General features: G+C 43.4%; 1 protein-coding gene across 7 annotated transcripts in view; it reads left to right on the top strand.

The window, feature by feature from the left end:
• Positions 1-23881, top strand: part of ptprma (protein tyrosine phosphatase receptor type Ma) — a 244746-nt gene that overhangs the window by 206732 nt on the left and 14133 nt on the right. For all 7 annotated transcript variants that reach the window (XM_070541591.1, XM_070541590.1, XM_054742532.2 and 4 more), the window contains 5 exons: positions 6704-6740; positions 15303-15400; positions 17670-17786; positions 18848-19002; positions 23663-23798. In XM_070541591.1, coding sequence (XP_070397692.1) covers positions 6704-6740; positions 15303-15400; positions 17670-17786; positions 18848-19002; positions 23663-23798 — 543 coding nt within the window. The remainder of the gene's footprint in view (positions 1-6703; positions 6741-15302; positions 15401-17669; positions 17787-18847; positions 19003-23662; positions 23799-23881) is intronic.

Raw genomic sequence — 23881 nt, 5'->3', positions numbered from 1 at the left:
AAACTCTAAACACAAAATACTTCAATAAACGGGACACACTTCTTTCCTGCAAATACAATTTCACAGGTGTTGCTAATACCTATGATCCTTCAAGGGATGTGCTCAAAGAGGAGTTCAACATTATGAATACAATATAGTGTTTTATTTTACAAATACCATTATAAACACAAACTTACGTCGTAAGAAACATTGTTTTAATAACGAAACTGCTAAATTCTTTCCAACAGTATAGATGTGTAGTGTATTTTGTCCGAGTGTGTTTGCCACACTTTGACGTCATCGGCAGTCGAAGGACCCCGAGCCGATTTTGCACCCGAGCAGATCCTGTACCGACACCGGCTGAAACAACGGTCCGATGTAGCACCAGGTTTCATGCTACTCAGCTCCAACACACAAAAAATAATTCCTTTTTCTTCCCTCTTCCACAGCTAGCTTAAAGTTTACAGACTGACATTAATTAAATGAGCTAACAGTTAGCATTGAAGCTGGTTGGGTGCATTGTCATTGATTGACAGCTCCTGCTTGTGAATACACAAATCTGTTGGTCAACACTCTCGTGTAAATGACTTGCTCTAGACCAGCAGAGGGAGGGACGTAGGAGAAAAATATAAAGTATGAAAGATTACCTTCTTTATGTCATAACGGGCTTAAATATTAGATATTAAATCATGGATGAAAAGTTTCTCCAGCTCAACCAAGGCAAAACTGAAGTTTTAGTCATCGGTCCTGAGACCCAGAGAGAGAAACTTTTACCTAAACTACAATCAATGTGTTTTTATCCTTCACTACAAGTGAAGGATCTGGGTGTTATTTTCTATTCTGAGCTGACTTTTATCCCCCACATTAAAAACATCACAAAAATAGGTTTTTACCATCTTAAGAATATTGCCAGAGACCGCCTCATTCTCTCTCGGGCCAATACGGAGACGCTGATGCATGCTTTTATAACCAGTAGAATTGATTACTGCAATGCCCTGCTTTCTGGTCTTCCCAAAAAGAGCATCTCAGGTTTCCAACTTTTACAAAACTTAGCAGCACGTGTCCTGATGAAGACCAGGAAGCAGGAGCGTATCACTCCAGTTTTAGGATCACTGCACTGGCTCCCTGTATGTTTCAGGATCGATTTTAAGGTTCTTTTAATGGATTTTAAGTGTCTTAATGGTCTCGGGCCTTATTATCTTTCAGAACTGCTTTTACTATATAAACCCTCACGGTCTCTGCACTCCTCTGGCAGCCGTCTCCTAGTTATCCCTAAAGTTAAGACACCCACCCACGGCGAGGCGTCCTTCAACTATTACGGCCCTCGCCTTTGGAACGGGCTGCCGGAGGACCTCAGGGCCGAAGGGAACGTCCAGGCTTTTAAGAATAGGCTCAAGACCCACCTTTTTAGCTTAGCTTTTAACTGATTACTATTTATTTGGTCTAACTGTATCGCTTGTCGTATTTGTTTATTTATATATATATATATATATATATATATATATATATATATATATATATATATATATACCTATTTATCTCTTTTACTTAATTTTATGATTTTATTTACATCTTAGTGTTTTTAAATGATTGTGTTTTATTTTACTATCTTTATAATCACCTTTTATCAGTTACTTTCTATCCATATTATCTTTTGTTATTTTACAGTTATATATTTTAATCCTCCAGTGTTTCCTCTGCAGAGCCCTCTGCCTTGGGGCCGGTGGTCGGCGGCGGTGGCCGGGGCGCTCCTCGGGTAGTGCCTGGGCAGTGGTGGGCGTCTCTGCCCTCCCTCCCTGGGCGTCATGGCCCGGTGTCTTGGCTGCTGCCGTGGATCTGTTGCTGTCGAGGCAGATGGCTCCGCTGTTGATGTGTCATCCATCCGTTCAAAAGCAGCCCTCCCAAATTTCTGCAAAGTTCATCTTTTATCTTATCCTTAAAATCATGAAGTTGAAAGTAGAGCTGAGAAATAGTTGAGACAAAATTTTTGTGGATTTTCTTTGAGAAAGGACGGGTGCATTTGACTTTATTACAAAAGGACTAACTCAAGGACAGAGGGGTGTTTTGTTTAATGAACACTTTTATTCCAGCGCTCACCAGACTGACTCATGATGCCTTCATGGTGAGTAAAGTTGTTAAAAAGTAACGTGAGGCAGACCTGCTAAAAACACATCTAACTCACTTAGCTCACACTATAGAGAAGCTCCTGATCTGAGTTGATTTGCTGTTAATAGCAACGTCAGGATGTAACAATAACAGCAGCTCTTTGGCCTCCTCCAGCAGATGCTTCTGCTCCACGTGTAATGGGCCAAATCTCTAAGTGGTTATCCGCTCAGGAGGGAACTCGGGTCTGTCTATCATCCCCGTCCTATAATGTGGTCATTTGTAATCTCTCATTACTCCTTCAAACATAAATTCATAACGCAAGGTGTGCAGAGGCAAATGCAGGAGGCTTCAATTATTTACCTTTCCCACTATTCGCTTTATGGCCCATTATGCTGCGGAGAAGACTCTCGCAGCAGAGAGTCCCATTAGAAGATAAGAATATACGCATATTAAAGAAGCCCCTGATTGAAAAGGATTTCCATCGCCACACCGGCTTCACTGGAAAAGTGCTTAGTAGAGATGCAGGCAGATGGGTAATGATGTCTTTGCTCTTCAGAAAGCTTTTTAACCCATCTAAAAGCTTGTCCCGCCAATAAACCGCTATGAGTAGAACATTTCCCACAGTGTTTGTTATTCTACTCTATTATACTTCTGATTACTTGCATGTGCAAGTAAACATTTCTCTTCTCTGCAGTTGATTTAGTATTTTCATAAACATTTGGGAGCCAATGTAACCGTGTAATGGTCTGCTGCCTGTTGAGTTTGTGTGTGTGTGTGTGTGTGTGTGTGTGTGTGTGTGTGTGTGTGTGTGTGTGTGTGTGTGTGTGTGTGTGTGTGTGTGTGTGTGTGTGTGTGTGTGTGTGTGTGTGTGTGTGTGTGTGTGTGTGTGTGTGTTTTGACAGTAGGGCTTGCAGGAACGCTGCTCTGAAGTGATGCACTGCTTGGATAAATTTGCAGGGTGTACTCGGAAATCTTGTCACTCAGGTGCTCAGAACCATGTCTGGTAAACGTTTCTGCTCATTTACAATTAATTTTTTTCCTCGGAGGATAATGTATTCATTACTTTTTGTTAATTAGTGTTGCCACAAACTGTTCACTACAATCTGTTCACTGAATGCATCTGGAAAACTTCCCTTTTTTGACATTACAGTGCTCTCAGAATGAGCTGACTTTGTCAGAATTTAACCTAATCAAGAATTTAAAGTCTAGAATTAAAAGTGCATGAGATGCAGGACTCCAGAACTACTCATGTGCACACCTAACTTGTCCAATAATATTGTTTCTGACCTGAAACCAGCCTCCCACTGGGTTTTAACTCCTTAGAGACACGGAAAAACATGCAGCTTTTCTGTTTGAATCACGTGCAAAACGTTTGTAAAATTTTTTGTGCTTGGGTTATTTGGGCCATATGACTGACTTTCAATCAAGTTGCAACAATTATGCAGATTTTACTGTCTAACTTTGTCTCGGTGTACCATCGCTTTATCCGCCAAAGCCCTCTTAACATTTCTTACTATTCTGATTCTCTGAAGACATGGAGGAAAGGTTGAGAGGAGCCATGCAACAGTTATGGCTATTTTTATGGGATGGCTGCCGCTTACTTCTCTTCACAATTAAAGCGACACAAAAGTAAGGTCCAGCAGCTCACGCAAGATAAATGAGAACAACAGTGGATATTTCTGGAGAGCTGAAGAAATTCAAAATTAGCAGCTGGAGTCAAAAAACCCTTGTCAACCTGTTCGGCTTGCATCCACTTGAATTAAATTAGTGTCTATTTTTGTAGGTTACGACCTAGATTAAGAACCTGCTGATTTTTCTCTTCTAATTTTAGATCAATCTGGGGGTTTGGCAAAACCACTCAGCTGCATTTCTATCATTCTTATCTGCTCGTTTCTTTCTTCTCAAAGTGTTTTGACTCCGCAAGACACACCAACTCTCACTGATGATCTGGAGAACAGAGGACCTGCAGGAAATCAAGCACAAACAAAAAAATGTAACAGTTGCAGAGTTTAGCTGATGTTGATGTAAAAGTCGAGTTCACAGATAAAATGTTTTTTTTTTTTACTTGTTATTTTGTAAATATCACTCAGAGTTTCACATGCAGGCTGAACATGAGAACGGTCTTCTGCCTACAGACATCATACGTAGACGCGACGTGGACTGGGGCTGCCTATTGGAGCTTGCTTAGTAGCGAGCCGCCAACTTGGACGGGTCCCCAGTAAATTTATTTCTACTGAAGAAGGCGTTTACCCACCAAAAAAACACATTTTATTATGATTTTTAACTAAATCCAACATATGATGTTGCATGCTAATTCAAATGTAAACATATTCAAATTAAATAAATGTAAATTTAAAATTACAACAGGTAGGCTAGAAAAGTCAACGGTAATCCTACATGATCTGTTTTAGAAGTGCGTTGGTTACTGCAGCCATAGGCTGCACAAAAAACGAGCGTAGTCACTCGCTCTGCATTGACTCCAGTTGGGTTTGGAGAGTGAGGAACCGACCCAATATGGCGTCGACACTGTTATGCTAAACGCCCAATGGCGCTTCTATGAATTCCTGTGAGTAACTCATCTTGACTCACAACGAGGAAGGATGTTGTTAATTTAGCTTCCAGGAAACAACAGAACATGTTGACTAGTAGAAGCTAGCCATTAGCATTAGCAGCACTAATTAGCATTAGTAGATTCACATCAAAGTGTCCAGATGGAGTATCAAGATTAGTACTTTCATCAAAAACCTTCTATATCCATCTTTAGACATTTTTACTGCCCTCAGGTGGAGGTTCTATGGGTAGCAAGGGTTGATTTTTATTTCTTTATGACTGTTAGAATGTTTATAAGGAAATATTAAAAAGCAGGTTACCGAGAAACCATTTTTTACTTTTTCTTTTCTTTTTAATAACTGGGCATTCTGAGTTAACATACAGGCAGAACATGAAAATAATTTCCTTCACCCATTTCCTGCATCAGCTTCCAATTGAAAAATGACGGGAAAACGCTCTGTTAAGAAAATTGTACCAGATCTACGTCACACTGTCACTTAGTGGGCTCACGCATCTAGACTCATAACAGGGAAGGTTGTTGTTGGTTTAGCGTCCAGGAAACAGCAGCGTCTCAGCTAGTAGAAGCTAATTGTTAGCATTAGCACCTCCACCACACAGCAGAACTCCTCCAGGCTTGTGTTATTTGTGGAAATTAAACATCAACGTTGCAGAGCAAACAGAGTCAATGGTAGAGTCACATTGTTGTTAGCCAATCAGAAGGGAGATGTCCAAATATCAGGAAAAAACTTGTGTTCTGCTCCCCTTTGCTCTGGCTCACCTCTACGTCCTGAAACAGGTGCGCCAGAGCTTTTTTGCTACAGAGATTCACTCACATTCATTACTGGAGGCCTCTGAAAACGTATTGAAAAATCAAGTGAACTTGGTCTTTCATTATTCTTACACATTCAATTGAAATTAATCTAAAAAAAATACCTCTACGTCTGGAGTGTTCCCTTTGGTTTGGAGGTCTCTAGGTGCAATAATTCTTGCTGGGAAAATTATTTCCAAATTACTAATGCAAAAATAAAAACATGTATATGGTGAAAAAGTGGAATATCAACAGGGTTAGATTTGTTAAAGCATGTGGGAGTCCATGCCCACAGGAACAAACACTTCATGCTGCACATTTTGGACACCTGACTCCACACGTTCACTGGAAAGTCACAATTTAAATGATCACTAGCAATGGTGCAAATGCTAAGATCTCCATACATTTAATAGTCCTGGAACCAAATCCTTTATCAGTATTTACAATTTTATCCTCCTGTGCTCGTTCATGAAGAGAAGCTCCACTCACCTGGCTTTTCCCGTCTAATCCGCGGTGTTCTGGGCCTCCACTTCACTCAAACGAACACACATGAAAGCGCAAACAAATCTCCTCGGCCCAGAGATAAAGAAGTCATTAAAAATGGAAGAGACTTGAATGGCTGAAAGAGCCCTCTGGATGAGAGGGAGAATGAGGAAAATATCCTTTGTGTCTTCCCCCCTTCATTGGAGGAGCGTTAATCACAGTCCAGGTTAAATTGAATATGAGTGAGATAAGCGGAGCGGCAGGGGTGGTTTGGGGGGGGATCAAGAAAAGCCTGGGATGAAGAAGCGCCTTTAAATCCTAATTTTTTGTTTGCTGCTTCATATCTCAGAGGAGAAGACAAGGAATTGGACAAATAAAAACTTGAAGGGATTAGAGTAATCCCTGAGACTGGGGGCCTTATTGTGGAGATCAGTGCTGTTAGCTGTACCTGAGGGATTATCAACACTTTGACTGCCTGTAGTCCAGAGGTGTGCTGTGTGCAGAGAGTGGTGTGTTGTGCATGCATGAGGGCAGTATTCCTCCAGTGCATCACACACCTCTTAAACAATCCCACTAAGGGTGCAACAGTAAAAAAAAAACAGCTGTTATGGATTTCATATGTTTGAAATTAGTCAGCGTGGTTGGGTCGACCTCCTGAACCTCCACAGACTCAATATCAAAAACAATGTGTTTCCTGCGACAAATAACCTCCCACCACCTGGTGTTTTTATGAGCGAATGACTCTCATATCTGCTTGTGTTTCTTCTCTGCTTCCAGGGCTACCACAGGCCGAATCACTACATCGCCACTCAGGGTAAGAAAAAAACTTTCTAAAAATTCCCAGGTTCTTTAGCGCGGAACGTGTGGGTGGTGGTGAGAGTTTTAAGGCTTGTGTTTGTTTGCTGCGAGCAAACGCACGCAGGTGTTCACAAATATCTCCATGAACATCCCCTTTCTTGTTTACACGCGCTGTTGCAAACTGCTCTTTGATGCTCGGTCAGGTGTGTGAATGTGTGGGGGGTGCTGATACACACATGCTAACACACTCTTCTGAGCAAGCAGCCAGGGCAGCACGCTTTCTCTCTCCATCTTCTTCCTCTTCTCGTTCCATCGGTGGTGCAGGAGCGATTAATCAGGCAGCCTGGGAGCTCGCTGAATAAATAAATGGATTAGCGGACATGTACAAACACATTTTGTCACTGTATTAATCTGGCCTGCAGATTTGCACAGAAAGGAGCACTTACAGTGACCCCAGAGGTGAAACCTGATTGATGGTTAATTGTTATGAATCTTGCATCAAGGGTCTCACTCCCACTCAACAGGGCCGCTGCATGCACAGGGATATTAGAGACAAAAAAAATCATCGGAGAAGAGAGAGAAAGAGAAAAAGAGAGGCGTTTGTGCGAAGAGGCCTTAATGGATTCACAGTCTGCTTTAGCGGAGCTGGGAGTTGCATAATTACCTGTTTATTAGTGCATTGCCTCTCTTCCTCAGCATCTCAATTAAAGCAACTCTCTGTTTGCTCTTACTTCAAAAAGAGATGGCACACCGATCAGGCGGCTCAACTGCTCGGTCTGTGTGCAAAGCACCTGCCACGGCTCGTGCTGACCGCCGGGTCAAACACTCAAAACAAAGCCCTCCGTCAAGTGCCGACTCCCTACCTGTGGGCTCCGTCTTAGGTGTGTGTTCAGCTCTACCAGGCTTCCTGCCGGATTATTGACTCCCATAAGCATCCCTATAATCATTAATAGCGTTCCATGTTTCATTCTAAAATATGCACATAGAGATCATCAACAGTCAAAGATATTTTCCAAAACAGAAGGATGAAAAGCTCGAGAAGACAAACATGTTTTCGTTCAAGCTAATTAGCTCATTTTTCTTCATTGAGCTTGCATAATAAGTCCTCGATTTCCATCGTCGGAATGATAAAGCTTTGCACAATGTAGAGCCATTTAGTCCACAAAAAATGAGATGCGGGGGGGGGGGGGGACATCTGTATTCTCTAGGAGGATTGGCCCTTTTTATAATTCATCATCAGCTCCGGCAGACTGACAGGAAGGAAGGTGCAGTCTGCTGACACCGAGGCAAAGAGCAGCCAGAGATGATAGGAGAGCCAGACACAGACCTGTGTCTTTCACTCAGGCAAACTGCACACGGTAGCACCTGAAAAGAGCACCTGGGCATTGGCGAACTCGCAGAAAATGAGGAAGTAGTCTCTCCTCTCTCCCTTTTGCAAAGTTTTTTCCACTGAGTGACACTTTCAGTCCACCGGGACCAAGCAGTGGCTCAGAAAATCCCGAGGCCTCCGATAGTGCTGGATAAGCTAAAAATTGCCTGTCATAAATTGCCGGTGGAAGTGGTTTGGATGTGCCTAATACAGCAGACAGGTGGGATAACTTTGTCCCCGTCCTCTTGCGCTGTAAACTACAATGGCACTCATTAGTCTGGGGTTTACTGGCGAGTCTCTTTACTGTGTCAAGGTGACAACGGCAGGTAGAACAGCTGTCACTCCATAAAAGCCTCATCACCCAGGCTCTGCTCCTCATTATGTAGGCCATTCTCTCATCCACGGCTTTTTTTGTTTTTTTTTTCTGCTGTAGCAACACAAATTTCTGTTACTGAGTTCAGCTCACCGATTTCACAGCCTGAGTGTCCACAACATCTCTCCCAGCTCACCGCCTCGCTTCTGTCCATTTCCGTGTTTAAACACTGATCAGGCGCGAGCTTCTTCCTGCTGGAGATGGTGAATTACATCGACACGGGCGTGCAAACAGCTCTGATAAGTCCCCACAGCCTCCAGGTGGTATATGGAAAATATTCATGATGCGGGGGAAAGAGTTCAATTTCATCGAGCCTTCCTTCCCCCTCCGGTCGTCTCTGCTCTTCCCTCTGGTCTCTCTCTCTCAAGCTGCAAATGTCACCAGGAGCGCTAAGGTTTTATTATTTACAGGTTAATATTCCAAAGCCCAGTAGAGGGGGTGGGGCTGGAAGGAGGGAGAGAGCAAATCAATGATAAGTGAGTGTACATTATGCTAAAGGCTGCTGCATGTAATATTAATGGGAAAGATGAGGAACATGGCCTGTTTGTGCAAGTGTGTGCGTGCGTGCATGCGTGCGTGCATGCGTGCGTGTGTGTGTGTGTGTGTGCGTGCGTGCGTGCATGCGCATGTGCGTGTGTGTGTGTGTGTGTGTGTGTGTTGATCAGGAGTTTTGCGACGTACCTGGCTGTGGGATTTCTACAGATGTCACACTCTGTGCTTCTGAGGAAGAGGAGGCCTAGTCCCAAAACACCCCATCAGCTGCAGCAGCATTAGCTCTCTGACAGCTGGAAGTGAAGCTCCTGCTGCTGTTCTTCTCCTCTGAAGTGTCTCCTCCAAACTTCTCCAACTACAATACACACACACACACACACACACACATGCTGTGCTACAGACGCACCTCTCATCCTCCTCAAGCGAGCTCTCAAATCAGCTTCTCTAAAATAACCTGTAGCTAAATCTTTGAGCGTGTGAGCTTTTCGCTCTTGACAACGGATCAACAGGACGTGTTTGCTCTGAGGCACATTTTTAAAGTCCTTTTATTGTTTAAACTTTAAAACTTATTGTTTTACAACACATTTTTACAATTACAAAAACATGCTATACAATATGGTGCAGAGGGAGCTAAGGCAGCAGGATTTTGGGCATGCCCTGCTGGATGGAGGCTCCCAGGTTGACAAGGTTGGCAAGAAACCCCTCTGAAATACCACTGGTGGTGGCGGTGAAGGTTGCTGGGGACAGGCGGGATCTCTGGGCACTCCTAAGCAAGAGATCCCTTCCAGCAAATTCTGGATCTGCCAGGTGATGTCCTGGAAAACCTCCAGAGTGAGGCAACTAGGAGGCATCCTAATCAGATGCTTGATCCACCAGATGACTCTTTTTGATAAAGAGGAGCAGCTCCTCACCTTATCTCAAAGGCCCTATAAACAGGTTTCCCATAAAACAACATTTTTTCTATGGTTTGGTGTGTCATCCACTGGAAGTGAAGATAAACTTCTTCAAAACAGATTTAAAAATTCTCCATTGTCAGCATCTGCTTGAAGATGTGACAGTGTGAGCGTCCTGTCACTGTCATCCGATTGATCATGAGCCCTGGCTACTTGGCCAAGGGGATGTCCCTTTGGCTGACTGGTTAGCATGTATGACTCTCACCTGGGGGTCAAATCCCGCCTGGGCCCTTGTTTCTCCACCTTGCCACATTGACATAAATAACCATGGACTTAAGTTTTGCAGCATCACTACCTACGACACAAATCCTCTGAAATCCCACGTAGACCTGTTCTTACACTCTGCTGAATTTACAAGCACATTTACTTCTCTATGTAGAAGACCACTGGCACGGCAATAAGGACGGTCTTTTCCCACCACCTAGCTATTCCACATCCAAGGAATGTTTTTCAGCGAAGACGGCAACAGTTTCCAATCCAATCCAATTTTATTTATAAAGCGCATTCACAAGGCATTACAACCAAACAAGGCGCTGTACACTAAAAATGTTGGTTGATTAAACAGGCGTTATACAAACATGTCGAACACAGATAAAATATAAAAAGGAAATACAACAAAATTCCCAAAAATAACAGCTAAAAATCAATAAGACACAGGGTGAATAAAAATTAGAAAAAACATTTTAAAAAGTAGTTTCAAGAACTACTGCCACCTACAGGCTTGGCGTGCTTATTAATGTGCTTCACATTTGTATTTAATTTCTGAAAACAAGACTGTGTGTTGCCAAGTGTCTTTCCTTGATGGACAAGGGAGGATATTTGGTTTTACCAAATCTGGCTACATGTGCGTGGGGCCTCAAATCTGAGTCAGGCCACCCCATAGAGGAAGCTTAATAGGCTCTTTGTTTCCTAAATTTTGTTCTTTCAGTTCGGTCTTCTTGCTATACCTCCAGCAACACATTCTTCTTGCTTTCCATCTTCAGCTAGTGGTTATAGTTGCGGTCTTCTACATATGAAGTATTTTTAGTTTCACATCTTCAGTCAAAGTTTTATCTTGGAACATGCATTTAACAGCATTCAGCAACATTCTGTGCTGCATGAAATTCCAGAGCAATGAGAAAAACCCTCAGACTGCCAAGCCATCCTATCAGTCTGGCCACGACCCATAGACTGATCTCAGTCGTGGGTCGGGATCTACGGTTGTCTTTCAAACTGTCTCCAAATGCTATTGGACATGACATGCTCACCGCTGCGGATGTCAGACAACGGGGCAGTCCTCCATACACCGTCAAATAAGACGCAAATGCATTGTTTTTCTAGATAAAGGACTTAAGTATCTGGTCATGAGTCAAAGAAACGCCCAAGTCTAAATAGTCCAGAGTTGATGCCAAAGCCGTTTAAAACGAGCCGTCCCTTTCTTAGTTCTGCTCAGTCGCAGTAACAACCCACTCAAACTGAGAGCACTGTGATTGGGCCACCAAACCAAACAGAGCGCTGTGATTGGCATGCTACCAGAGGCCAGGGCTGCAGAGGTTCCAATGGAGCGTGGCTAGACCAACATGCAGAACAAAATCATTTCAGGCTTAAACCCCTCACAAATTGTTTCAAATTTTAAAATCCAAGTCGTTGCCATTTTCCGTTTTTGTTGTCCAATCCTTTTAGTGAGATGGAAATTTTCCAGCGGTTCCTCTGTTACAAACGGCAGTGAGACATGTCAGCTTGCCAGAGGGGAAGGGACAACTCTCTGTTCTAAATGGAAATAAAACCTAACAAACAGAGTGTCATGTTGTGGTGTAGGTATCTAACCCACGACATACTGAATCAGTTCAGAGGCGGTGGTGAAGGTTGTAAACAAATAATTTATTAAAAAGGAGGAACCAAGGGAGCAGCAAAACGTAGCTGATATCTTCAACGGGGTCGGGAGCGGGAATCTGCAGACAGACGTAAGTTAGGTCCAACTCGAGAAAAGGGGAAACAGGGAATATTGAATCTGCAGAGAGCTTGCAGTCTGTAGGAGGGAATTGCTCGAGGGGGGGGGGGGGGGGGTTGTTGGTGCGGTCTGGGTCGATGATGGTTTCTTGGAACAGGGGGGCCCTGAGTTGGAGGTGGAGGGAGCCGAGCAAGGAGAGGGTGCGAATCCAGGTGAGAATTGGTGGGCTACTGAGAGACGAGCGGAGATGAGTTTCACCAGAGTTCAGCCAGTCAGAGATGGAAGTGGAGGGTTTGTCTGAAAACAGTAACAGAAGATCAAAAAATGCACAAATCTAAAGTTCAAAAAGCACGAGAGCTCAAAGCTAAAAAATACTCAAGTGTTCAATCTCTAGATGGCTTAGAAGGTACCCAAGGTAGAGTAATCATCCAGCGTAGTGATGGCGTTTCTCAGCAGCTTAAATTCTCCCTGGCCGGCTGATGAGCTGATCGTCTACAGCTTGGCCACCTCCAGACACGCCCACCTGCAGCAGGAGACTCAAAACCAAAACACAGATGGCAGGAGGAAACCCAGACCATGGCATAGAGGAGCAAAGAACAATAATCTTGAGAAACACGTTCTACTTCTCTTCATAGATTTCTAGCTGAAAATATTTTCTTTTTATCAAAAGAAGTTTCGGTTTGTGAGACCCTTCAATTTAAAAATTGCCCACTCATCCATCCTCACTTCCTCATGAGTGCCATCAAGTTCACTTCCACCCAGCAGCACGCCCATATCAATTCTCCATTTTAGCATGCTTATAGAAACATAAATTGGCTGCCAGCAGCTTGGCAGAAGCCTCCATTGGTTGGTTTACCATATAATGCCAAGTGTTATTGTGTTAGTGAAGTCCTACACACCAGCTGTCCTGCTTCTCAGTCTCCCTCTCTCAAACTTCTCAACAGTGTGTATCCTCCCTCAGGGACACGTGTAGGAGGCAGCAGAGTGGGCGGTTCAATCAGGTTGGGTAGCTATCAGATAGACTGGAAGTGACTGGATGGAAGACTGAGGTCCTCCAGTTAAATGTGAGGCATGCCACCAAATGCAAGGCTGAAGGACCGAGGGAACAAAAATGGAAGTTATTAAGTAGATTTGGTCCAAATTCTTAATTGGATGTGAGAAAATCATTCTTTCACATAAAATAAATAAATGTGGTTCGCTGCAAACTCTTCTGGTTTTCTTAAGAGAGAGGCATTACAATGTATGATTTGTTTTTGTGCAAAGAAGTGTGTGACACTAACAAATTATAAATTGTAGAAAATCCTCATTTGAATGCCCAGAAATTCGTTAAAACAACCTTAAAGTCGTCTGAATCAAGAAGTAGTTTAAGTTTTTTGCAAATAAGTTTGCTAAATGGAATTAGCCAAATAAAGTCACACTTGAAATGAACCCTCACAGAAAATCAGAGACACAGCTGCTTTAACTTTCCCCACCGATTCCAGATCCAGACATGCCGTTTAGGAATAACTTGCATCTAAAGAACGACGTAATCTAAAATCTCCCTGTTTCACCGAACCATGCCAGCTCCCTGTAGTTTAATGTTTTATGGCAAGAAGCAGGCATGAGAAAGAGAAAGATGCCATTCCTCCATAAATCAGATACATGTACTCACAAATGTACTTAATTATTCATTTCTTTTTAAATGATTTGACCATTTTAATGTCTAATTTGATGCTTTTTTTATGTTTTGCATTGGGCATTGAGATCAGTCTTCCTCTAAGAGTTGTTAGTAATTACAGTAAGGCTATGTAGGTCAAAACAAGTTGAGTTTACAGGAACAGGAAGTAGTCCTGGAATCACAGCAGTACTACTGAAAAGTCATACCAATGCATTAGAACAATATCTTGTTTTATATGAACCCATGCAAAATGTTATGTCATAAATGGGCAACGAAAAATCAATCAATCAAAAAGTGCTTTTCATAGAAAAAAATGTAACTCCGAGTGCTTTACACATTTAAAAAAGACCCCACATATCCCACAAATGACTTTGACAAGTAATCTTAAAGCGGTGACTACATGGTGAGGTCTCCAAGGGCTGTCTCATTTTGCAGGAGCTTGAGACAAAAGCTACAGTAAGACTGGAAAGCTCAGCTTGCATTTTGTTAACCGGATCTCTCTGGGTAGCCCCGCCCGAGTCTACACATTTGTCCAGAGTTTGGAAAACTCCAAATCTCGTGAGAATTAATCTTGCAGTGCAAGGTTAGCATTTTGTGTGTGTGAACAGACATTCTCATCACCACGGCTGGTGAGAACAATAGTACTCATCCCTGCACACGTGGATGCCTGGCCAAGGCGAACCTACGTGTTTAAATGACCTGTATTTGTGTAGGGTTCGACAACCCCCCAAGGCGCTTCACAGCACCTATCCAAACTGGTGAAGATAACCTACAAAGTATCCACAGCTGCCCTGGGACACACTGACAGAGACCAGGCTGCTTTAGGTTAGATGTCTTGCCCAAGGACACAACAGCAGCATTCTCTGGCAGGTGCAGGGATTGAATCTTCAACCTTCTGATTACTGGACAACCCGCTCTACCTCCTGAGCTACTGCTGCCCTCAGTGCTAAGCTAACTTAAAATAATATAGCAATATTGAGCAAACTATTTCTCCCATTAGTGGAATTGGTGGTTTTCTTATTGCTTCCTTTCATACTCCCTAAAGTAAAAAAACGAGTACGTTTTTGAAATAAACACTTAGGACAAAGCACTGACAGTGTCACTGTTTTCCATCAGTCACCGAGATTTAAAGTAGACTATTTTTCTAATCATTTTATGCAAAACAAAAGCCTGAACTTAATAATGAACTGATCATACCTGACCTGATTCAAACAGGTTTTAAGGGACTGGCTGCTGATGAGTTTAATAAGTGACAACAAAAACACGAAGAGCGTGTGGCTGTTCCGTCGCGTTTGATCCGGCGTCTCCGTATGTGCCTGCATAATTCGTCGTGTCTCCAGGTAATTTGGGCCGAGAGAATCTGTAGTTGCGGAGATTTGCATTCGCTAATTAATTTGTCAGAAGTAATTCTTTTTCACGTGGCGCTTGATTAAAACTAACCAAATTAATAATTAACTTCAGCCCACAGTTATTGCTGTGTGAAGTTTTAAATATTAGAGGCATTTGAGCGGGCGTCTGCTCTTTAGTCTGATGTTCATCAGACACATTTGGGTCTGGCTGGGTGGAAAGGTTGCTGCTGAACAGATGAGGCGAGGTGGTAATTACTGTGCCACACACACACACACACACACACACACACACACACACACACACACACACACACATGTTGAAGCTTCTATTGGTACTTTAGAGAATTACAGCCTTTTTTCCTCTGGACGTGTCTGTTTTCATGAACCTTACATTCTTGAAATGAAATGTATTGTCGTAGAATTAGAAAACAACATATTTTTTTGTTTCTTTTCAGGCCCCATGCAGGAGACGGTGATCGACTTCTGGAAGATGGTGTGGCAGGAGAACACAGCCGCCATCGTCATGGTGACCAACCTGGTAGAAGTGGGCAGGGTGGGTATTAATTATAATCACGTGACCCACTAGATCTCGGATAAGAAGGTCCGATTCTCAGTCGACTGGCAGCGTGGTTGTATCCGGAGGCTAGCCGAGACATCCTTCATGTTTGTAATGTCTTTGAACATCAGCGCCCAGATGTTTCTGTGTGTGCGCGTGAGTGTATCCTGGCTTAGTGAGGCGTGGGACTCGTGTGCCGCCAGCTCTTTCTCCATCTATCTGATCAGTGAGGAGTGAGAAGAAGCTGATTGATGGCCTTCATTACTGGAGAGGCATCCAGGCGGCTGACTACTGTTTCATCTGAGTGGCTCTATAACAGAAGATTAGACTCTGCTGAAGCCGCCAGCTCTTACCGGGCTCCTCGGGAAAGACACATCTAATGTTGTCCTCTTTGGACAAAAGGGGGGCCTGTTATTGAGTCATAAGGACTTTTTATGATCTTCTAACTGATAATAAAACTGACTTCTTTTGTTCTCTATTAAGGTGAAGTCAGAGTCTTGCCTTTGTTCTGATTTGTCCCATTTATCTCACACACCGGCTCCTTCTGCTCAGGTTAAAACTGGGAGGAAATGAAGGATTGAACACACAGTTTAATGCTTTGACAGTCAGGGGATTTTCTCTAAGACATTCAAACACATTTATACTGAAAATGAATGTGCACATGATTTTGATGATGTGCGTTTCTTTGTTAGGGCTTGAATGTACCAGAGCTGATAACGATTCATGGGCCCATCTCCAGATACCTCATTAAGCCTTTCCTCTACTGTAGCTGAGCCCGACCCATCCCGCCCCACACCTTCTCCACACCTGCTTAGCTGCGATGGCGTTCTCTGCGGGCGTCGGCTCCCAAACCATCTGTTATATGATCCTTATCCAATGGCGGGCGATATAGGCGCAGTTGGTCACAGGGACTATGGAGGGCCCCATAAAAATCACTTTGCCATATCACCGTGGGCCATCTGCTCGGCACAGTTGCTGATGCACTCTGGGAAATCCTGGCACGCACTCAGACAGGCACACACAGCTTCTGTCCTGATGCTTGCACACACACACACACGGGCGGCGCACTTTGATGTATGAGAGATTTGATTTTTGGAAGTCGGCGTGCTGATGTGTGTGATGAGGTGATGCTTTTTTCTCCGTTTACTTTATCCACATTAGTGAATGAGTTCAAGAGTGACGTTCTCACAGTTGCACATGCCCACAAATGAACATCTGTGTGACACATTTCAGCCTAAAGCCCCCCCCCCCCCCCCCCCCCCCCCCCCCCCCCCACACACACACACACACACACCTCAAACACCACCACCTAACCAGGCGCCTGACTCAGAGTGCTCTAATAAGGTAATGGCTTTTGGCTAATTCAATCTAGCTGGAAGCGGACGGTGGATTTGTGATTGTCATCAGGGATTAGTCATCCAGGGTGTCAGAGAGAGGGACCAGAACGTCGTCCTCTGCTCGTGTCATTCCACAAACCCAAATGTCATTTCATTCGTAATCAGAGCCTAGATTTAAATTAAATCTACCGCAGGCCGATGTCCCGTTCATTAGAAATGATCTTTCTCTGATTTACCTCCATGATCTCAATCCCAGTTTTACTCCACTAGTATCAACAGTTTAATTGAGCAAGAGAGGGAGGGGGGAGCACTTTTATCATACCTAATACAAGAAATATTTCCAGTGGGGTGTTTTTAGATCTCTGCAGGGAAATCTGTTTCAAGCAGCTGAGGGTTTATTATTTCATGTCATTACTGGGTTGTCATTATATCTCTCTCACCCAGTGGTAGCGCACAATTTTTTTATCTGTATTCTGTCGCTTAGTCGAACGTTTAAGGTGGAAAACATGAAATTGCCTCAGAATCGGCTCCCTTCCCTCCCAGCTTTGTGTACGAGGCCACCTTTAGACTCATTTTCACATTACCAATGTGAGAATGAAAAAGCAATAAAGTGCAACAGAACCCGAATACATCAGATACCCATTTACAACAGATCCTTGACCGAGAGACGTTGCTAATATAAAGCAAACCTCATTTTGATTAGAAACAAACAGAAATATCAGGTGGCAAATTGGAGGTTTGTTATGTGACAAAAAAATGACGACAGAACGTGTGTGTGTGTGTGTGTGTGTGTGTGTGTGCGTGCGTGCGTGCGTGCGTGCGTGTGTGTGTGTGTGTGTGTGTGTGTGTGTGTGTGTGACTTCAATGTAAATGGAATTAAGTCTCCATTTGAGGTAATGTTGTAAAGCAGCCGGTTTTCTGCCCCTCAGGTGAAGTGCTGCAAGTACTGGCCCGACGACTCGGAGATCTACAGAGACATCAAGGTGACGCTGATCGAAACCGAGCTGCTGTCAGAATATGTCATTAGAACCTTCGCGGTGGAGAAGGTAGAGTCTCCTTTTGACGTTTTTCACATTTTACAACCCTGGAAATACTGTCTCTCCTTTTACTCTCAGCTTTTTTCACACCATTGAGCCGTCTTGGCGGTTATGAGGACGTCAAACGTATTTGCAAAGCTGCTTTAGTGCTTTAAAGATCAATATTTTGTGAAGTTCCTTTGCTGCAGCTGCTTGTCAAAAACTTTTTAAATCAACTTTCATTAACTATTTTTCAAGGCCACAGAAAATATTTGCAGCTAAATGTTCTAAATGAAACTTCTAAGGCATTCACGTACCTCCTCCTTCATTCATTTGCCTTTATTCATCTTTATAATTTAAAAGCAGTCACATGTAAATAGTTTGATTTTCTTCTTCTGTCACACGGATGGTGACTTTTATAAATGAGTAGAAAACAAACTCACAGAAACTATTCTGGCAGTCTTCAAAAGAACTTGAACATCCTTATTAATAAGCTTTATGGTAAAAATCCACACAAACATCTTTTATTTACGTAAAAGCCAGAGCACTTTAGCATGGTTCACAGTCGCTCTCAATCCCTCAACACTGTTTCTTTGGAATGAAAGGTTATCCGGTGGGAATCCTTCCTAATAATTAGCTCTGCTTTCGAGAGTTGGTTAATTAATGTTAAAGAACAAACATTCATTTGGGCTGCCGTTACACTGAAGAGTTGCAGCATGCTGTGACTTATTTTAATCCAGATTTTCAAGCTACCAGAAAGTGCATTGAAGTTCCGACTCCTGCAGGAAACGTGTTTCACGTTCCTTCATGGAATCTTGAAAACTTGGAATGGCAAACGTGTGTTAGAGACGTTGAAGGAGTAAATCCCCGTGATTCTGATGTTTGCTGTTAGATGATGGAAACTTTACTTATACATCCTTCTACCATGTCCATGAAGTTTATGTTTGCCTTTCATTCCTCTTTGTATTTGCTTTAGAGGGACCCCCCCCCCCCCCCCACACACACACACACACACCAGCATCTCGCCTCTCTGTTTTCCTTCTCTCTTCTCTCCTGCTCTGTGTGTTTAACGTGATTACTCTTTTCCTCAGAGGGGAGCTCATGAGATCCGAGAGATTCGACAGTTTCACTTCACCGGCTGGCCGGACCACGGTGTGCCCTACCACGCTTCGGGTCTGCTGGGGTTCATTAGGAGGGTCAAGTCCAAAACTCTGACCAATGCTGGTCCGATGGTGGTTCACTGCAGGTTTGTGTGCAAGAGCTCTCTGTCTTCTGGCAATAGCTGTCCGTTTTATCATGTTCAAACCTGCTCATTCAAGGGTTTCTTACAGAGACAGACAGCTCAATTGAATCCAGGATGAATTGTTGGTTGGATGAGTGAATGGATGGATGGATGCAAATATAGATAGATGGATGAGTGAGTGAGTGAGTGAGTGAGTGAGTGAGTGAGTGAGTGAGTGAGTGAGTGAGTGAGTGAGTGAGTGAGTGAGTGAGTGAATGCTTGGATGATGCATGCATGCATGAATGCAAAGATGGATGGATGAATGCATGGAAGGATGGATTGGATGGATGGATGGTTGAATGGATGCAAAGATGGATGAATGCAAAGATAGATGGATATAAGGATAGATGGATTGTTGAATGAGTGAATGGATGGATGGATGGATGAGTGAATTGTTGGGAGGATGGATGGATGGTTGAATGAGTGGATGGATGGATGGATGGATGGATGGTTGAATGAGCGAATGGATGGATGGATGGATGAGTGAATGGCTGGATGATGGATGGATGTAAGGATGGATGGATGCATGGTTGGTTGGATGATAGATGGATGTAAGGATGGATGGATGCATGGTTGGTTGGATGATAGATGGATGTAAGGATGGATTGATGCATGGTTGGTTGGATGATAGATGGATGTAAGGATGGATGGATGGATGGATGGATGGATGGATGAGTGAATTGTTGGAGGATGGATGGATGGTTGAATGAGCGAATGGATGGATGGATGGATGGATGAGTGAATGGCTGGATGATGGATGGATGTAAGGATGGATGGATGCATGGTTGGTTGGATGATAGATGGATGTAAGGATGGATTGATGCATTGTTGGTTGGATGATAGATGGATGTAAGGATGGATGGATGGATGAGTGAATAGTTGGAGGATGGATTGATGGATAGATGGATGGTTGAATGAGTGAATGGATGGATGATGGATGGATGTAAGGATGGTTGGATGAGTGAATAGATGGATGGATGGATGGATGGATGGATGATAGATTGATGAATGGATGGATGGATGGGTGGGTGGGTGGATTTATGGACTGATGGATGGTTGGTTGGATGATAGATTGATGGATGAATGGATGGTTGGATGGATGGGTGGATGGATGGGTGGGTGGATGGATGGATGGTTGAATGAGCGAATGGATGGATGGATGGATGAGTGAATGGCTGGATGATGGATGGATGTAAGGATGGATGGATGCATGGTTGGTTGGATGATAGATGGATGTAAGGATGGATGGATGCATGGTTGGTTGGATGATAGATGGATGTAAGGATGGATTGATGCATGGTTGGTTGGATGATAGATGGATGTAAGGATGGATGGATGGATGAGTGAATTGTTGGAGGATGGATGGATGGTTGAATGAGCGAATGGATGGATGGATGGATGGATGAGTGAATGGCTGGATGATGGATGGATGTAAGGATGGATGGATGCATGGTTGGTTGGATGATAGATGGATGTAAGGATGGATTGATGCATTGTTGGTTGGATGATAGATGGATGTAAGGATGGATGGATGGATGAGTGAATAGTTGGAGGATGGATGGATGTATAGATGGATGGTTGAATGAGTGAATGGATGGATGATGGATGGATGTAAGGATGGTTGGATGAGTGAATAGATGGATGGATGGATGGATGGATGATAGATTGATGGATGGATGGATGGATGGATGGGTGGGTGGGTGGATTTATGGACTGATGGATGGTTGGTTGGATGATAGATTGATGGATGAATGGATGGTTGGATGGATGGGTGGGTGGATGGGTGGGTGGATGGATGGATGGTTGAATGAGCGAATGGATGGATGGATGGATGAGTGAATGGCTGGATGATGGATGGATGTAAGGATGGATGGATGCATGGTTGGTTGGATGATAGATGGATGTAAGGATGGATGGATGCATGGTTGGTTGGATGATAGATGGATGTAAGGATGGATTGATGCATGGTTGGTTGGATGATAGATGGATGTAAGGATGGATGGATGGATGGATGGATGGATGAGTGAATTGTTGGAGGATGGATGGATGGTTGAATGAGCGAATGGATGGATGGATGGATGGATGGATGAGTGAATGGCTGGATGATGGATGGATGTAAGGATGGATGGATGCATGGTTGGTTGGATGATAGATGGATGTAAGGATGGATTGATGCATTGTTGGTTGGATGATAGATGGATGTAAGGATGGATGGATGGATGAGTGAATAGTTGGAGGATGGATGGATGGATAGATGGATGGTTGAATGAGTGAATGGATGGATGGATGGATGAATGAATGGCTGGATGATGGATGGATGTAAGGATGGTTGGATGAGTGAATAGATGGATGGATGGATGGATGGATGATAGATTGATGGATGGATGGATGGATGGGTGGGTGGGTGGATTTATGGACTGATGGATGGTTGGTTGGATGATAGATTGATGGATGAATGGATGGTTGGATGGATGGGTGGGTGGGTGGATGGGTGGGTGGATGGATGGATGGATGGATGGATGGACTGATGGGTGGATGGATGGGTGGATGGATGGATGGATGGATGGATGGATGGAGTTAGCTCTAAGGGTGCAACACCATCTAGAGAAACTGGATGTAAGTAGTTGATGATGGGTATATAGACCAGCATGTTGACCATGATATGAGTTGCTGTAGGTTTTATTCTCACATGATGTTGCTCAGCAGATCAATGCCTCCATGTTCTCAGATGTTTTCTGTGTTTAGCTCCCTGAAAATCCCATAAAGACCCATTTACATCACTAAACATTAATATCACTTCCTATGCCGGCCTTAGAACTGTGCAGAACCAGATGTTTCCATGCCTCTTTAATTGGAGGAAACAGCATTCATGATTTCAAAACAGAATATCAAATTCCGACTTGTCAGACCAGATAGCATATTTCTATTTTGCCTCAACCTGTTTCCCCTCAGCTCAGCACCAAAGGAGGATGCAGTATTTCTGGAGTTTCTTCTTCTTTACCCACATTTGTGGATGCAGCAACAAACAGTTCTCGCTGACATAGATTTTCTAAAGTGTTGCTGAGCCCATGCAGTGATTCCCACAACAAAATCATGCCAGGTTTTTTTTTCTTCCTCTGTGTTGCCTTAGGTCCTGAAGATCAGAACCGTTCAGTATTGGTTTTCAGTTTAGTCCCGAGCGTGTAAAGATTTCTGTGGATTCACCCAACTTTGTATTGACATTTTAGTAGCATAGAGGATGTTTCCTGAGTTCCTTAAAGTTTCACTTTGAGAAAATTGTTGGCGTTTTCTTTTTTGTCATGCTCAGAGTGGTGAACTCCTCTTTATCTTTGCTTCTGACCCACTCATCACTGGGAGGCTGGTATTATACCGAATCATATTTCTGACTTGTCAGCTTGTCAGAAGTTGGATTTTTTTTTAAGTATCACAGATCCTTTCTATTTTATTTCCAATTTTTCCTGAATTAGATTCAGGAAATAAATAATTAAGGGTAAAATATGTACGAATTCCACAGTGAAATAATCAAAACAGTCTAATGTCTCAATCATGTTGAAAGGAAAGTTGCATTAAAACAGAATTCATTCTCAGCCAGCTGGGACGTTGTTATTTTTTCTCCCTGCAAAATAGCCAAAGAGGGACGTAGTCATTGTTTAAAATCTGTGAGCCCTCAGGGTTGACGACCTTGTGCAAGCTAATGCTGCGCGGTCGGCATTTGTAGTTTGACATTGGCCGGCTAAATGCAAGCAGCATTTAGTATAGACCCTAAGCCCGTAACAGGAGCGACCCAGAAGTTATTTCGTGTACCTCTAAGAAGCCATGGCATCCTTTTGTTTTACTCTAATATCGGGTAAAGAAGGCTAACGTTGAGCTAACAATGCTAAAGGTGAATTAGAAGCAAAGAGTCAGCTCTGAAAATATCTCAAGGTACTTTTCAATTAATAGCAAATAAGCACCTTCTAGAGTCCTTGAACCCCCCAAGGCACTTTACAACACAATCAGTCATTCACCCATTCACACATACATTCATTCCCTGGTGGTAATGAATAATGTAGCTACAGCTGCCCTGGGGAGCACTGACAGAGGCGCAGCTGCCACCATAGGCGCCACCGGTCCCTCCGACCACCACCAGCAGGCAATGTGGGTTAAGTGCCTTGACCAAGGACACAACAGCAGCATTCTCTACTTGGAGCTGGACTTGATCCTGAGCTAACAATGCTAACAGTAAATTAGAAAAAATAGTCAGCTCAAAAAAATATGTCAAGGTACTTTAGCAATGACAACTCAATATTACAGTAAAATTAAACGCGTGTACTTACTTACGTGTCAACTTACCGTGTACGACTTGTCTTCACTTGTCATCTAGCATCCTCTGGTGCCGAGCCGTAGCTGGTAACAGCCATGAAACTCATACAAGAGTGACAACGTAACTTGTGTGTTTTAAAAATGTACTGCAGTACCTAAATTTGACCACATGATGTCAATCTTACTTCATCCTTACATGTTGCACCTAAAAAAATTGTAAATATTAAAAGTTTAAAATGCATAAGATGGAGCCTAAAATCTTCTATTTTGATTTGTTTGCATCAGTAATAAATCTGGTGCATGTGTGTGTGTTTGCCTGCAGCGCTGGAGCCGGTCGGACGGGCTGCTTCATCGTCATTGACATCATGCTGGACATGGCGGAGAGGGAAGGCGTGGTGGACATTTACAACTGCGTGAGGGAGCTGCGCTCGCGGAGGGTCAACATGGTCCAGACCGAGGTACGGCGACTCTGCTCTCTCTGTGTCTCCAGCAGAACCAGACTGGGGAGGGCAGATTGTGGATGGAGTCGTATGCAGAATGG

The sequence above is a fragment of the Nothobranchius furzeri genome, chromosome 11, assembly GCF_043380555.1.
Source record: "Nothobranchius furzeri strain GRZ-AD chromosome 11, NfurGRZ-RIMD1, whole genome shotgun sequence".
Classification (NCBI taxonomy): domain Eukaryota; kingdom Metazoa; phylum Chordata; class Actinopteri; order Cyprinodontiformes; family Nothobranchiidae; genus Nothobranchius; species Nothobranchius furzeri.
The sequence above is the reverse complement of the archived record's forward strand: the minus strand, read 5'-3'. Positions and strand labels throughout refer to the sequence as shown.